Genomic DNA, 18,099 nt, shown 5'->3' with positions numbered 1-18,099 from the left:
TATCCACTATATACACTATACTGATGGTATCCACTATATATACTATACTGATGGTACCCACTATATATACTATACTGATGGTATCCACTATATATACTATACTGATGGTATCCACTATATATACTATACTGATGGTATCCACTATATATACTATACTGATGGTATCCACTATATACACTATACTGATGGTATCCACTATATATACTATACTGATGGTATTCACTATATATACTATACTGATGGTATCCACTATATATACTATACTGATGGTATCCACTAGATATACTATACTGATGGTATCCACTATATATACTATACTGATGGTATCCACTATATATACTATACTGATGGTATCCACTATATATACTATTCTGATGGTATCCACTCGGCTCGCTGCCTCTCAGATCAAAGGTGGGTCCATCTGCTCCGTTCCCGCAGTGTGGTCTCCCTGAGATCCCAAGTTAGAGGGATCCCTGGTGCACCATTTACCCAGGTCACCAGGAGCGGTCACCAAGTCAAGATTCACATCCCCATCGCCAAATGTGGTGGTTAATATCAAATGAGACAAACTTATCACACAAGTCAGAGTTATTCTTAAACTAAATCTTTATTCACTTATAAGGGAGCAGGTCAATACAACACACATATAAAGTCAATCAATTGGGTGCCCTATGATAATGATGGCTGGTCGAACAATCACCCCCAGATGATTCGTTGAGAGATGAATCAACCCCAGATGATTCGTTGAGAGCCCCGAGACAAAAGTACAAAGGTCTTTTACAGCCAAGATACACCCCTTTTAACCTACATGACCAACAACAGATGTATAGAACGGGTCACAAGGTTAAGATTTGTATGAAAGATACTTATAATTCTCAGCAGACAGTATCTGCTGTAAAAACAGTACTCTTTGTGTAGAGACCAGGGTCTGGCCCTGAGGTCATCTCTCCCTGGTAACATATAGAACCGAAACATTAACTCATGCTCTGGAATGCAGTCTCTTTAGGTTTTATCACCCAAAAGACATTGTAAATCTCCTGTCAGTGTTTTCTCCCAGAGGCCCATCCTCAGTAGAACACACAGACACAATAGTTCTAAGAACCCTCTATTCTGTTGCATAAAACAACCATTTGATGCAATAAAAGTATTATAACATAATCTTGCAGTTTTGCTCTCAGTGTCCACTGGAAGTTGACTAGTAACAACAACTGGGACATAAAAGACACCCACCATGAGACCCACTATATCTGCCCAAGAAGAGGCAAACAAAAGAAAATCCCACACCAAACTTAAAGACAGGAAGCAAACCAAAAAGGTGGAGCAACTAAAGGTGTTGACTCTCCACATGTATCAAGACAACTGGAGCACTGGGCCAGACACTCTTAAATAGAACCTGGACCAGCTCAGGTGAAACACCTTCCCACTAACGAGATGGACAAGCCAGCACAGGTGTAACACATACTGACTAACGAGGTGACACCAATCAGTGCGTCCTACGTGCTAACGAGCTAGACGTGCTAACGCGCTAGACGGAAAAACCAAAGACTAACACCTTAAAAGTTTGCTTACCACCAACAGAAAACAACTTCAATTTCACATTATAATCAACTACAATGCTTCACCTTCTACAATATAAACATGGTGTCTACTGGCTGTCAACAATTAAAAAAAACAAGAAAAAAACCTCGTCTTCCTAAAACTCACTAGCTTCTAGAACTCTGGTCCCCTTGGAACGAAAAATACGGAAAAGAATAAGAGATAAAACTCATCTCCAATACGGAAAACCAGTCAAAATAAATTGTAATCAATGGCAACGCACTGGCTAACGCAAAACTTTTTAACTGCCCAAAATCAGCAACCAAGTTGTCCTTACTACGGACATGTCTGATTTCGAGCTTCTCTCTCTTCTCAGGGTTCACTAGATAGGCATGTTGTTGGATCGGGGCCCAGTCCCCAATGTCATGCTCTAGTACATTTGGGTTGGCACATCTGAGAATGAACCCTGATATTCTAATAGCAGGGCAACAATGTCAATATAATTGTACCAAAAATTGTCAGTTGGTTGCATAAATAAATATTTGGTTGCATAGTCCTTTTTTCAAAGTATTTTCAATTACATTTTTCTAGGTGGGATAGCCCCAATGTCAAAACACAGTTTTAACATGTACAAATCAATAACCAATATGCAGAAACAGTTTGTGATATATTGAAAACCTAAACATAAAATGGGCCACACTGCATACACAAACATCTGCCACAATAATCATATTACTTGTATTATTTAAAACAAGCAACTTATAAACTGTACAAGCACCAAAAACGCTGTTGTTTTGACAAGTAGCAATAAATCACTGATATCGATTAGGGGGGAAATCAGGTTGTACGGGATGTTGAAACTAACACAACTAAAAAAACACATGGAAATGGGAGATATATTTTACCTCACTGATTAGAGGACAACCTGCCAAAGACAGTCAGCTACATTTTGGAGTGATACATTTAGGGGTCGCTAAACAAAGGAACACAACACTTATTTGTCATAACTCATCACTAAAATCAATTGTGCCGAGAGGAGGGAGATGAGGTTGCATGGAATCTGGGAATAATGTGTACATCACTGGTTAGAGGACAACTTGTCGAAAACACCTAGCTACATTTTGAAGTGTTGCATTTTGATTCAAGTGGGTCAACAACGTGGTATGTGTAACACAACTCTTTTTGTGTTAGTCACTTTTTGTTAAATCTCATAAATAGTAACTCTTCCATTTCAGAGCCTGGATTTTCCCCCTGAGGCTAATATCCATATCATGTTGAAATCAATAGAACAGGGAACAAACGTTTAGGGTTCTACATTGTGACATCATTAAAATACTCCTTCTACAATGTTAAAACATTCTACATTGTGACATTAATTCATTGATATCATGAAACAACTCCTTCATGTGTTTTCTGATCTTTAATCAGATTGTCTCTGGTCACAGCTATAGGATTTCTCTCCTGTGTGTGTTCTCTGGTGTGATATCAGGTTGCTTAGCTGAGTAAAACTGTTCCCACATTGATCACAGCTATAAGGCTTATCTCCTGTGTGTGTTCTCTGGTGTAAAGTCAGCTGACCAGATGTAACAAACCTCTTCCCACATTGATCACAGCCATGAGGTTTCTCTCCTGTGTGTGTTCTCTGGTGTATCTTCAGATGGCTCGATGTAAAAAAAAACTTCCCACATTGATCACAGCTATATGGTTTCTCTCCTGTGTGTGTTCTCTGGTGTCGTGTCAGGTTGCTTGGCTGAGTAAAACTCTTCCCACATTGATCACAGCTATAAGGTTTATCTCCAGTGTGTGTTCTCTGGTGTGATATCAGGTTGCTTAGCTGAGTAAAACTGTTCCCACATTGATCACAGCTATAAGGTTTCTCTCCTGTGTGTGTTCTCTGGTGTACAATAAGATGGCTAGATGTAGTAAAACTAGTACCACATTGATCACAGCTATGAGGTTTCTCTCCTGTGTGGATTCTCTGGTGTAATGTCAGCAGACCAGATCCAACAAAACTCTTGCCACATTGATCACAGCTATAGGGTTTCTGTCCTGTATGTATTCTCTGATGCACTGTCAGATCTCCAGATTGACCAAAACTCTTCCCACATTGAGCACAGCTATAAGGTTTCTCTCCTGTGTGGATTCTCTGGTGTTGAGTCAGACTGCTAGACTCAGTAAAACTCTTCCCACATTTACCACAGATATAAGGTTTCTCTCCTGTGTGTGTTCTCTGGTGTAGAGTCAGATGGCCAGATGTAGTAAAACTCTTCCCACATTGAGTACAGCTAAAAGGTTTCTCTCCTGTGTGGATTCTCTGATGAATTTTAATGCCTGCTGAGGAGGTGAATCTCTTCCCACAGTCAGAGCAGCAGTGAGTTCTCTTCCCTGTGGATCTCTGTAGGTGTTTCTTGAGGTGTTCTGATCTGGAGAGACTCCTCTCTGCCCTGTCATCATCACGAGGTTGTTGAGGCTCCCCAGAGGACCCACGGTAGTCCCGTCTCTCTCCTGTGTGAACAACAAAGTCAGACAGATGGTTAAAGGCCCACAACAGCAGAAATCCACTGTAAAAGATGATGCCAATGGCGTAGCCATGATGTTGTACAAGAAATGACATCTGTAATGAATGTAAAAATTATTTGACAATTGTCTTAAAATGAGCAAAAATTGTCATATATTGTCTTGTTTTGACATTAGTAGTAACATCGATGATTGTAGGCTAAAAATAAGTTATTCATGTTGTTGAAACTCTAAGCAGTGTGCCAGACAACTTTTGGTCTCTAATATAGGCCCCTTTCTGTGCTTGCTAAAATTGCGGCACGAGGGGGATGCACATGCAATTTAGTTGTAGAAACTCCTCCCTGCTAATGAGGAAACCGATAGTTATGGATGTACTGTATCTGCCTGGAGCCAAAATGGTGAACAAAGATTTTAGTTTTTCACAATGTATTCTGAATGTGAATGGGGGAAAACTCAGGGGAGTAACCTCCATTTCCAGGTTGCTTATGAGTACATTTCACACTACTTTGGATTAAAATTGTAAGGCTCGTTTGAATGTTCTGTTTAATATAATGTTTGTGTCGTCATCGCAAATCAACCGCTTTGTACTTAAAAAAAACACTTCAACCAGTAAAATGCTCTTTGGCTTTTCCATCAGCCTGACAATGAGGGTTTGTAAACTAAGTGTTTGGCAAATTGGCCCATAACTTCACCTAAGAATAACATAGACCTACTGTAGGACCCATAACTTCACCTAACAACAAATGTCGTGATGTTTGTCATGTGAGTCATTCAGAAAATGATTTCCTGGATCAGCTAACTAAACAGCTACAGTATTAAGTATTAAGTGTAATTATTTAAGACCCACGTTAATGACAGTATCCATTTGGGTGTCGTCAATAAAGTTAAGGTAACTCTAGGTTAAAACCATTGGATTTAGCAAACTCTGAAATGACTTAGGATTTCTGTGCCCATAAAACTGTTTTCCCAGTGTAACATAAGGAGACAAAAAATGTTACATAGTTAGAGAGCATTTCAGAATACAAAAAAACAGCATATGACAAGGGTAACATTATGACTATAACTACTGTTCCCTGAAGGAGGGAAACTAGGTACAACATACTATTAAATCCAAACGTTGTGACTACAACTACTGTTCCCTGAAGGAGGGAAACTAGGTACAACATACTCTTAAATCCACACCTCGCTGGAAGCCCTGCATTCCACAGGTGATGAGCGTGAGACTCGGATTTATTCCTTAAATGTAATATCTCACTTCACCGACCCAGGAAGTGGCGGGGCCAAACAGGTGTTGTAACTCGTTCATAACTGGCACGCAGATCAGTAGAAATTGTAAGATAAACTGGCACTTCAAATGGAAATGAAAAAAGTTTGCCGGTTTTACCGGAAACTTCAGGAGCAGAACGTCAGAATTTACGAATGCCAGCAGCAGGTAGGGAATTGGTTATTTTCTTCTGGTTATATTGATCTCTGGCTTCCTCAAATCATTTGTGTGTGTTAATTATTTAATCAAAAACTTGAAGCATCAGTTCAGTTCAAGTTCTGCACATACAGTTGATTTTATTAAACACATGGGGTGTGTCTATATGGAAAAATACATGTCATAACATTTCAACCATTGGTAGAAATAAAATACTATTTTTTTTTTTTTATTTGGGACAGCCCTAGAACATAGTGCATTCAGACCCCTTCCCTTTTTACACATTTTGTTACGTTACAGCCTTATTCTGAAATGGATTACTTTTTTTTAATGATCAATCTTCAGACAATACCTCATAATGACATCACAATACCCCATAATGATATCACAATACCCCATAAAAGTCAGAAGAAAGTTTAGAAATGCTTGCATACCAGTGGTTGTATCTCTGTAGGACATGCCAGTAGGTTGTAACTCTCTAGGTCATGCCAGTAGCTACAGTAGGTTGTATCTCTCTAGGTCATGCCAGTAGGCTACAGTAGGTTGTATCACTCTAGGTCATGCCAGTAGGTTACAGTAGGTTGTATCTCTCTAGGTCATGCCAGTAGGTTACAGTAGGTTGTATCTCTCTAGGTCATGCCAGTAGACTACAGTAGGTTGTAACTCTCTAGGTCATGCCAGTAGGTTGTAACTCTCTAGGTCATGCCAAAAGATAGAATTTGTAGATAATTGGCCCTCTTTCTGGGACTCACCCACAAACAGGACCATGCCTGGCCTGTTGAGGAGTGACGGACTCCATCCTAGCTGGAGGGGTGCTCTCATCTTATCTACGAACATAGACAGGGCTCTAACTCCTCTAGCTCCACAATGAAATAGGGCGCAGGCCAGGCAGCAGGCTGTTAGCCAGCCTGCCAGCTTAGTGGAGTCTGCCACTAGCACAGTCAGTGTAGTCAGCTCAGCTTTCCCCATAGAGACCGTGTCTGTGCCTCGATCTAGGTTGGGCAAAATTAAAGATGGCGGTGTTCACTTTAGCAATCTCACTAGTATAAAGACCTCCTCCATTCCTGTCATTATTGAAAGAAATTGTGATACCTCACATCTCAAAATTGGGTTACTTAATGTTAGATCCCTCACTTCCAAGGCAGTAATAGTCAATGAACTAATCACTGATCATAATCTTGATGTGATTGGCCTGACTGAAACATGGCTTAAGCCTGATGAATTTACTGTGTTAAATGAGGCCTCACCCCCTGGTTACACTAGTGACCCTACCCCCCGTGCATCCGGCAAAGGCGGAGGTGTTGCTAACATTTACGATAGCAAATTTCAATTTACAAAAAAAAAAACAATGACGTTTTCATCTTTTGAGCTTCTAGTCATGAAATATATGCAGCCTACTCAATCACTTTTTATAGCTACTGTTTACAGGCCTCCTGGGCCATATGCAGTGTTCCTCACTGAGTTCCCTGAATTCCTATCGGATCTTGTAGTCATAGCAGATAATATTCAAATTTTTGGTGACTTTAACATTCACATGGAAAAGTCCACAGACCCACTCCAAAACGCTTTCGGAGCCATCATCGACTCAGTGGGTTTTGTCCAACATGTCTCTGGACCTACTCACTGCCACAGTCATACTCTGGACCTAGTTTTGTCCCATGGAATAAATGTTGTGGATCTTAATGTTTTTCCTCATAATCCTAGATTATCGGACCACCATTTTATTGCGTTTGCAATTGCAACAAATAATCTGCTCAGACCCCAACCAAGGAGCATTAAAAGTCGTGCTATAAATTCTCAGACAACCCAAAGATTCCTTGATGCCCTTCCAGACTCCCTCTGCCTACCCAAGGATGTCAGAGGACAAAAATCAGTTAACCACCTAACCAAGGAACTCAATTTAACCTTGCACAATACCCTAGATGCAGTTGCCACCCCTAAAAACTAAAAACATTTGTCATAAGAAACTAGCCTCCCTGGTATACAGAAATACACGAGCTCTGAAGCAAGCTTCCAGAAAATTGGAACGGAAATGGCGCCCACCAAACTGGAAGTCTTCCGACTAGCTTGGAAAGACAGTACCGTGCAGTATCGAAGAGCCCTCACTGCTGCACGATCATCCTATTTTTCCAACCTAATTGAGGAAAATAAGAACCAATCCAAAATTATTTTTGATACTGTCGCAAAGCTAACTAAAATGCAGCATTCGCAAATGGAGGATGGCTTTCACTTCAGCAGTAATACATTTATGAACTTCTTTGAGGAAAAGATCATGATCATTAGAAAGCAAATTACAGACTCCTCTTTAAATCTGCGTATTCCTCCAAAGCTCTATTGTCCTGAGTCTGCACAACTCTGCCAGGACCTAGGATCAAGGGAGATACTAAAGTGTTTTAGTACTACATCTCTTGACACAATGATGAAAATAATCATGGCCTCTAAACCCTCAAGCTGCATACTGGGACCCTATTCCAACTAAACTACTGAAAGAGCTGCTTCCTGTGCTTGGCCCTACTATGTTGAACATAATAAATGGCTCTCTATCCACCGGATGTGTACCAAGCTCACTAAAAGTGGCAGTAATAAAGCCTCTCTTGACAAAGCCGAATCTTGACCCAGAAATTACAAAAAAAAACATTCCTCTCAAAAATTGTAGAAAAAGCTGTTGCGCAGCCAACTCACTGCCTTCCTGAAGACAAACAATGTATACGAAACGCTTCAGTCTGGTTTCAGACCCCATCATAGCACTGAGACTGCACTTGTGAAGGTGGAAAATGACCTTTCAAACCTATCAGTTTGTCTCTGTGAATGGTTTGTCCTCTGACAAATCAATTGTAAATGTCGGTGTTCCTCAAGGTTCTGTTTTCGGACCACTACTGTTTTCACTATATATTTTACCTCTTGGGGATGTCATTCGAAAACATAATGTTAATTTCACTGCTATGCGGAATGACACACAGCTGTACATTTCAATGACACATGGTGAAAGCCCCAAAACTGCCCTCGCTAGAAGCCTGTGGTTCAGACATAAGGAAGTGGAGATGGCTGCACACTGTCTACTTTAACTCGGACAAAACAGAGATGCTTGTTCTAGGGTCCCAAGAAACAAAGAGATCTTCTGTTTGCAATCTGACAATTAATCCTGGATGGTTGTACAAGTCGGTCATCAAAAAAAACTGTGAAGGACCTCGGGTTACTCTGGGACCCTGATCTCGCTTTGAAGAAGGAACATATCAAGACTGTTTCAAGGACAAGCTTTTTTCTATCTACGTACATTGCAAAATCGAGAAACTTCTGTCCAAAAATGATGCAGAAAAAATAATCCATGCTTGTGTTACTTCTCGGCTGGACTACTGCAATGCTCTACTTTCCGGCTACCCGGATAAAGCACTAAACAAACTTCAGTTAGTGCTAAACACGGCTGCTAGAATCCTGACTAGAACCAAAAAATTTGATCATATTACTCCAGTGCTAGCCTCTCTACACTGGCTTCCTGTTAAGGCAAGGGCTGATTTCAAGGTTTTACTGCTAACCTACAAAGCATTACATGGGCTTGCTCCTACCTATCTTTCCGATTTGGTCCTGCCGTACATACCTACACGTACGCTAAGGTCACAAGACGCAGGCCTCCTAATTGTCCAAAGAATTTCTAAGCAAACGGCTGGAGGTAGGGCTTTCTCCTATAGAGCTCCATTTTATGGAATGGTCTGCCTACCCATGTGAGAGACGCAGACTCAGTCTCAACCTTTAAGTCTTTACTGAAGACTTATCTCTTCAGTAGGTCCTATGATTAAGTGTAGTCTGGCCCAGGAGTGTGAAGGTGAACGGAAAGGCTGGAGCAACGAACCGCCCTTGCTGTCTCTGCCTTGCCGGTTCCCCTCTCTCCACTGGGATTCTCTGCCTCTAACCCTATTACAGGGGCTGAGTCACTGACTTACTGGTGTTCTTACATGCCGTCCATGGGAGGGGTGCGTCACTTGAGTGGGTTGAGTCACTGACGTGGTCTTCCTGTCTGGGTTGGCGCCCCCCCCCCCCTTGGGTTGTGCCATGGCGGAGATTTTGTGGGCTATACTCGGCCTTGTCTTCGGACGGTAAGTTGGTGGTTGTAGATATCCCGCTAGTGGTGTGAGGGCTGTGCTTTGGCAAAGTGGGTGGGGTTATATCCTGCCTGTTTGGCCCTGTCCGGGGTATCATTGGATGGGACCACAGTGTCTTCTGATCCCCCGTCTCAGCCTCCAGTATTTATGCTGCAGTAGTTTATGTGCCGGGGGGCTAGGGTCAGTCTGTTACATCTGGAGTATTCTCTTGTCTTATCCGGTGTCCTGTGTGAATTTAAATATGCTCTCTCTAATTCTCTCTTTCTCTCTTTCTTTCTTTCTCTCGTAGGACCTGAGCCCTAGGACCATGCCTCGGGACTACCTGGCATGATGACCTCCTTGCTGTCCCCAGTCCACCTGGCCATGCTGCTGCTCCAGTTTCAACTGTTCTGCCTGCGGCTACGGAACCCTGACCTGTTTCACCGGACGTGCTTGTTGCACCCTCGACAACTACAATGATTATTATTATCTGACCATGCTGGTCATTTACGAACATTTTAACATCTTGACCATGTTCTGTTATAATATCCACCCGGCACAGCCAGAAGAGGACTGGCCACCCCTCATAGCCTGGTTCCTCTCTAGGTTTCTTCCTAGGTTTTTGGCCTTTCTCAGGAGTTTTTCCTAGGGAGTTTTTCCCAGCCACCGTGCTTCTTTCACATGCATTGCTTGCAATTTGGGGTTTTAGGCTGGGTTTCTGTACAGCACTTTGAGATTTCAGCTGATATACGAAGGGCTATATAAATAAATTTGATTAACATGGTTTCAGAGTCTAATACACACCACCTGTCATTAACCTGGTTTCAGAGTCTAATACACACCATCTACCATTAACCTGGTTTCAGAGTCTAATACACACCATTAACCTGGTTTCAGAGTCTAATACACACCATTAACCTGGTTTCAGAGTCAATACACACCATTTTCCTGGTTTCAGAGTCTAATACACACCATTAACCTGGTTTCAGAGTCTAATACACACCATCTGTCATTAACCTGGTTTCAGAGTCTAATAAACACCATTAACCTGGTTTCAGAGTCTTATACACACCATCTGTTATTAACCTGGTTTCAGAGTCTAATACACACCATTAACCTGGTTTCAGAGTCTAATACACACCATTAACCTGGTTTCAGAGTCTAATACACACCATTAACCTGGTTTCAGAGTCTAATACACACCATCTGTTATTAACCTGGTTTCAGAGTCTAATACACACCACCTGTCATTAACCTGGTTACAGAGTCTAATACACACAATTTTCCTGGTTTCAGAGTGTAATACACACCATAAACCTGGTTTCAGAGTCTAATACACACCACCTGTCATTAACCTGGTTACAGAGTCTAATACACACCATTAACCTGGTTTCAGAGTCTAATCACACCATCTGTCATTAAACTGGTTTCAGCGTCTAATACACACCATCTGTCATTAACCGGTTTCAGAGTCTAATACACACCATTAACCTGGTTTCAGAGTCTAATACACACCATCTGTCATTAACCTGGTTTCAGAGTCTAATACACACCATTAACCTGGTTTCAGGTCTAATACACACCAATAACCTGGTTCAGAGTCTAATACACACCATTAACTGGTTTCAGAGTGTAATACACACCATAAACCTGGTTTCAGAGTCTAATACACACCATCTGTCATTAACCTGGTTTCAGAGTCTAATACACACCATAACCTGGTTTCAGAGTCTAATACACACCATTAACCTGGTTTCAGAGTCTAATACACACATCTGTCATTAACCTGGTTTCAGAGTCTAATACACACATCTGTCAAACCTGGTTTCAGAGTCTATACACACCATCTGTCATTAACCTGGTTTCAGAGTCTAATACACACCATCTACCATTAACCTGGTTTCAGAGTAATACACACCATCTGTCATTAACCTGGTTCAGAGTCTAATACACACCATCTGTCATTAACCTGGTTTCAGAGTCTAATACACACCATCTGTTATTAACCTGGTTTCAGAGTCTAATACACACCATCTACCAATAACCTGGTTTCAGAGTCTAATACACACCATTAACCTGGTTTCAGAGTCTAATACACACCATTAACCTGGTTTCAGAGTCTAATACACACCATCTGTCATTAACCTGGTTTCAGAGTCTAATACACACCATTAACCTGGTTTCAGAGTCTAATACACACCATTACCTGGTTTCAGAGTCTAATACACACCATTAACCTGGTTTCAGAGTCTAATACACACCATCTGTCATTAACCTGGTTTCAGAGTCTAATACACACATCTGTTATTAACCTGGTTTCAGAGTCTAATACACACCATCTGCCATTAGCCTGGTTTCAGAGTCTAATACACACATTAACCTGGTTTCAGAGTCTAATACACACCATCTGTCATTAACCTGGTTCAGAGTCTAATACTCACCATTAACCTGGTTTCAGAGTCTAATACACACCATTAACCTGGTTTCAGAGTCTAATACACACCATCTGTATTAACCTGGTTTCAGAGTCTAATACACACCATCTGTCATTAACCTGGTTTCAGAGTCTAATACACACCATCTGTCATTAACCTGGTTTCAGAGTCTAATACACAATCTGTCATTAACCTGGTTTCAGAGTCTAATACACCATCTACCATTAACCTGGTTCAGAGTCTAATACACACCATTAACCTGGTTTCAGAGTCTAATACACACCATTAACCTGGTTTCAGAGTCTAATACACACCATCTGTCATTAACCTGGTTTCAGAGTCTAATACACACCATTAACCTGGTTTCAGAGTCTAATACACACCATCTTATTAACCTGGTTTCAGAGTCTAATACACACCATCTGTCATTAACCTGGTTTCAGAGTCTAATACACACCATTAACCTGGTTTCAGAGTCTAATACACACCATAAACCTGGTTTCAGAGTCTAATACACACCATCATTAACCTGGTTTCAGAGTCTAATACACACCATCTGTTATTAACCTGGTTTCAGAGTCTAATACACACCATCTGTCATAACCTGGTTCAGAGTCTAATACACCCATTAACCTGGTTTCAGAGTCTAATACACACCATTAACCTGGTTTCAGAGTCTAATACACACCATTAACCTGGTTTCAGAGTCTAATACACACCATCTGTTATTAACCTGGTTTCAGAGTCTAATACACACCATTAACCTGGTTTCAGAGTCTAATACACACACTCTGTCATTAACCTGGTTTCAGAGTCTAATACACACCATTAACCTGGTTTCAGAGTCTAATACACACCATCTGTCATTAACCTGGTTTCAGAGTCTAATACACACCATTAACCTGGTTTCAGAGTCTAATACACACCATCTACCATTAACCTGGTTTCAGAGTCTAATACACACCATCTGTCATTAACCTGGTTTCAGAGTCTAATACACACCATCTACCATAACCTGGTTTCAGAGTCTAATACACCATCTGTCATTAACCTGGTTTCAGAGTCTAATACACACATCTGTTATTAACCTGGTTTCAGAGTCTAATACACACCATTAACCTGGTTTCAGAGTCTAATACACACCATTAACCTGGTTTCAGAGTCTAATACACACCATCTGTCATTAACCTGGTTTCAGAGTCTAATACACACCATCTACCATTAACCTGGTTTCAGAGTCTAATACACACCATTAACCTGGTTTAAGAGTCTAATACACACCATTAACCTGGTTTCAGAGTCTAATACACACCATCTGTCATTAACCTGGTTTCAGAGTCTAATACACACCATTAACCTGGTTTCAGAGTCTAATACACCATCTGTTATAACCTGGTTTCAGAGTCTAATACAACCATCTGTCATTAACCTGGTTTCAGAGTCTAATACACACCATTAACCTGGTTTCAGAGTCTAATACACACCATAACCTGGTTTCAGAGTCTAATACACACCCCTGTCATTAACCTGGTTTCAGAGTCTAATACACACCATCTGTATTAACCTGGTTTCAGAGTCATACACACCATCTGTCAATAACCTGGTTACAGAGTCTAATACACACCATTAACCTGGTTTCAGAGTCTAATACACACCATTAACCTGGTTTCAGAGTCTAATACACCCATCTGTCATTAACCTGGTTTCAGAGTCTAATACACACCATCTGTTATTAACCTGGTTTCAGAGTCTAATACACACCATTAACCTGGTTTCAGAGTCTAATACACACTCTGTCATTAACCTGGTTTCAGAGTCTAATACACACATTAACCTGGTTTCAGAGTCTAATACACACCATCTGTCATTAACCTGGTTTCAGAGTCTAATACACACCATTAACCTGGTTTCAGAGTCTAATACACACCATCTACCATTAACCTGGTTTCAGAGTCTAATACACACCATCTGTCATTAACCTGGTTTCAGAGTCTAATACACACCATCTACCATAACCTGGTTTCAGAGTCTAATACACACCATCTGTCATTAACCTGGTTTCAGAGTCTAACACACACATCTGTATTAACCTGGTTTCAGAGTCTAATACACACCAATTAACCTGGTTTCAGAGTCTAATACACACCATTAACCTGGTTTCAGAGTCTAATACACACCATCTGTCATTAACCTGGTTTCAGAGTCTAATACACACATCTACCATTAACCTGGTTTCAGAGTCTAATACACCCATTAACCTGGTTTCAGAGTCTAATACACACCATCTTTTAACCTGGTTTCAGAGTCTAATACACACCATTAACCTGGTTTCAGAGTCTAATACACACCATCTGTCATTAACCTGGTTTCAGAGTCTAATACACACCATCTGTCATACCTGGTTTCAGAGTCTAATACACACCATCTGTCATTAACCTGGTTTCAGAGTCTAATACACACCATCTACCATTAACCTGGTTTCAGAGTCTAATACACACATCTGCATTAACCTGGTTTCAGAGTCTAATACACACCATCTGTCATTAACCTGGTTTCAGAGTCTAATACACACCATCTGTTATTAACCTGGTTTCAGAGTCTAATACACACCATCTCAATAACCTGGTTTCAGAGTCTAATACACACCATTAACCTGGTTTCAGAGTCTAATACACACCATTAACCTGGTTTCAGAGTCTATAACACCATCTGTCCTTAACCTGGTTTCAGAGTCTAATACAACACCATTAACCTGGTTTCAGATCTAATACACACCATAACCTGGTTTCAGAGTCTAATACCACCAATTAACTGGTTTCAGAGTCTAATACACACCATCTGTCATTAACCTGGTTTCAGAGTCTAATACAACACATCATTAACCTGGTTTCAGAGTCTATCAATACACACCTCTTATTAACCCTTGTTTCAGGTCTAATACACAACCATTAACCTGGTTTCAGAGTCTAATACACACCATCTCATTAACCTGGTTCAGAGTCTAATACACACCATTAACCTGGTTTCAGAGTCTAATACACCATTAACCTGGTTTCAGAGTCTAATACACACCACTGTCATTAACCTGGTTTCAGAGTCTAATACACACCATCTGTCATTAACCTGGGTTTCAGAGTCTAATACACACCATCTATTAACCTGTTTTCAGATCTAATACACACCATCTGTCATTAACCTGGTTTCAGAGCTAATACACCATCTCATTAACCTGGTTTCAGAGTCTAATACACACCATTAAACCTGGTTTCAGAGTCTAATACCACCACCATTAACCTGGTTTCAGAGTCTAATACACACCATCTGTCTTAACCTGGTTTCAGAGTCTAATACACACCTCTTAACCTGGTTTCAGAGTCTAATACACACCATCTGTTTAATACCTGGTTTCAGAGTCTAATACACACCATCTATTACCTGGTTTCAGAGTCTAATACACACCATTAACCTGGTTTCAGAGTCTAATACACACCATAACCTGGTTTCAGAGTCTAATACACACCATCTGTCATAACCTGGTTTCAGAGTCTATACACACCATCTGTCATTAACCTGGTTTCAGAGTCTAATACACACCATCTCTTAACCTGTTTCAGAGTCTAATACACACCATTAACCTGGTTTCAGAGTCTAATACACACCATTAAACCTGGTTTCAGAGTCTAATACACACCATCTGTCTTACCTGGTTTCAGAGTCTAATACCAACCATCTATTAACCTGGTTTCAGAGTCTATACACACCATTAACCTGGTTTCAGAGTCTAATACACACCATCTGTCATTAACCTGGTTTCAGAGTCTAATCACACCATTAACCTGGTTTCAGAGTCTAATACACACCATCTCATTAACCTGTTTCAGAGTCTAATACACACCATTAACCTGGTTTCAGAGTCTAATACCACCATCTGTCATTAACCTGGTTTCAGAGTCTAATACACACCATCTATTACCTGGTTTCAGAGTCTAATACACACCTCTCATAACCTGGTTTCAGAGTCTAATACACACCATCTGTCATTAACCTGGTTTCAGAGTCTAATACACACATCTGTATTAACCTGGTTTCAGATCTAATACACACCATTAAACTGGTTTCAGAGTCTAATACACACCATCTGTATTAATTAACCTGTTTCAGAGTCTAATACACACCATCTGTCATTAACCTGGTTTCAGAGTCTATACACACCATTAACCTGGTTTCAGAGTCTAATACACACCATTACCTGGTTTCAGAGTCTAATACACACCACTGTCATTAACCTGGTTTCAGAGTCTAATACACACCATTAACCTGGTTTCAGAGTCTAATACACACCATCTGTCATTAACCTGTTTTCAGAGTCTAATACACACCATCTGTCATTAACCTGGTTTCAGAGTCTAATACACACCATTAACCTGGTTTCAGAGTCTAATAACACACCATTAACCTGGTTTCAGAGTCTAATACCACCACCTGTCATTAACCTGGTTTCAGAGTCTAATACACACCATCTATTACCTGGTTTCAGAGTCTAATACACACCATCTGTCAATTAACCTGGTTTCAGAGTCTAATACACACCATTAACCTGGTTTCAGAGTCTAATACACACCATTAACCTGGTTTCAGAGTCTAATACACACATCTGTCATTAACCTGGTTTCAGAGTCTATACACACCATCTGTCATTAACCTGGTTTCAGAGTCTATACACACCATCCTGGTTTCAGGTCTAATACACACTCGTATTAACCTGGTTTCAAGTCTAATACACATCCATTAACCTGGTTTCAGAGTCTAATACACACCATCTGTCATTAACCTGGTTTCAGAGTCTAATACACACCATTAACCTGGTTTCAGAGTCTAATACACACCATCTGCATTACCTGGTTTCAGAGTCTAATACACACCATCGTCATTACCTGGTTTCAGAGTCTAATACACACTCTACCATTAACCTGGTTTCAGAGTCTAATACACACCATCTGTCATTAACCTGGTTTCAGAGTCTAATACACACCTGTATTAACCTGGTTTCAGAGTCTAATACACACCATTAACCTGGTTTTCAGAGTCTAATACACTTACCTGGTTTCAGAGTCTAATACACCCATCTGTCATTAACCTGGTTTCAGAGTCTAATACACACAACAATTACCTGGTTTCAGAGTCTAATACAACACCATTACCTGGTTTCAGAGTCTAATACACACCATCTGTCATTAACCTGGTTTCAGAGTCTAATACACCCATCTTCATTAACCTGGTTTCAGAGTCTAATCACACCATCTGTCATTAACCTGGTTTCAGAGTCTAATACACACCATGTATTAACCTGGTTTCAGAGTCTAATACACACCACCTGTATTAACCTGGTTTCAGAGTCTAATACACCATTGTCAATAACCTGGTTTCAGAGTCTAATACACACCACCATTAACCTGGTTTCAGAGTCTAATACACCCACCATTAACCTGGTTTCAGAGTCTAATACACACCATTAACCTGGTTTCAGAGTCTAATACACACATTAACCTGGTTTCAGAGTCTAATACACACCATAACCTGGTTTCAGAGTCTAATACACACCATTAACCTGGTTTCAGAGTCTAATCACACCATTAACCTGGTTTCAGAGTCTAATACACACCATCTGTCATTAACCTGGTTTCAGAGTCTAATACACCATCCATTAACCTGGTTCAGAGTCTAATACACACCATCTGTCATTAACCTGGTTTCAGAGTCTAATACACATCTGTCATTAACCTGGTTTCAGAGTCTAATACCACATCTGTCATTAACCTGGTTTCAGAGTCTAATACACACCATTAACCTGGTTTCAGAGTCTAATACACACCATTAACCTGGTTTCAGAGTCTAATACACACACATTAACCTGGTTTCAGATCTCTAATACACACCCACTGTCATTAACCTGGTTTCAGAGTCTAATACACACCATCTGTCATTAACCTGGTTTCAGAGTCTAATACACACCATCTGTCATTAACCTGGTTTCAGAGTCTAATACACACCATCTGTCATTAACCTGGTTTCAGAGTCTAATACACACCATTAACCTGGTTTCAGAGTCTAATAC

General features: G+C 40.5%; 1 protein-coding gene across 1 annotated transcript; it reads right to left on the bottom strand.

The window, feature by feature from the left end:
• Positions 1-3,076: 3,076 nt before the first annotated feature.
• On the bottom strand, positions 3,077-3,859 carry LOC115149657 (zinc finger protein 2 homolog; the record flags this gene model as incomplete). Its single annotated transcript, XM_029692602.1, has 1 exon — positions 3,077-3,859. A coding segment is annotated over one exon (783 nt), but the record flags the coding sequence as incomplete, so codon positions are not given.
• Between the last annotated feature and the right edge of the window lie 14,240 nt (positions 3,860-18,099).

This window comes from Salmo trutta, chromosome 15 (assembly GCF_901001165.1).
Source record: "Salmo trutta chromosome 15, fSalTru1.1, whole genome shotgun sequence".
Classification (NCBI taxonomy): Eukaryota; Metazoa; Chordata; class Actinopteri; order Salmoniformes; family Salmonidae; genus Salmo; species Salmo trutta.
This window is presented reverse-complemented; position numbering and strand designations above follow the sequence as displayed.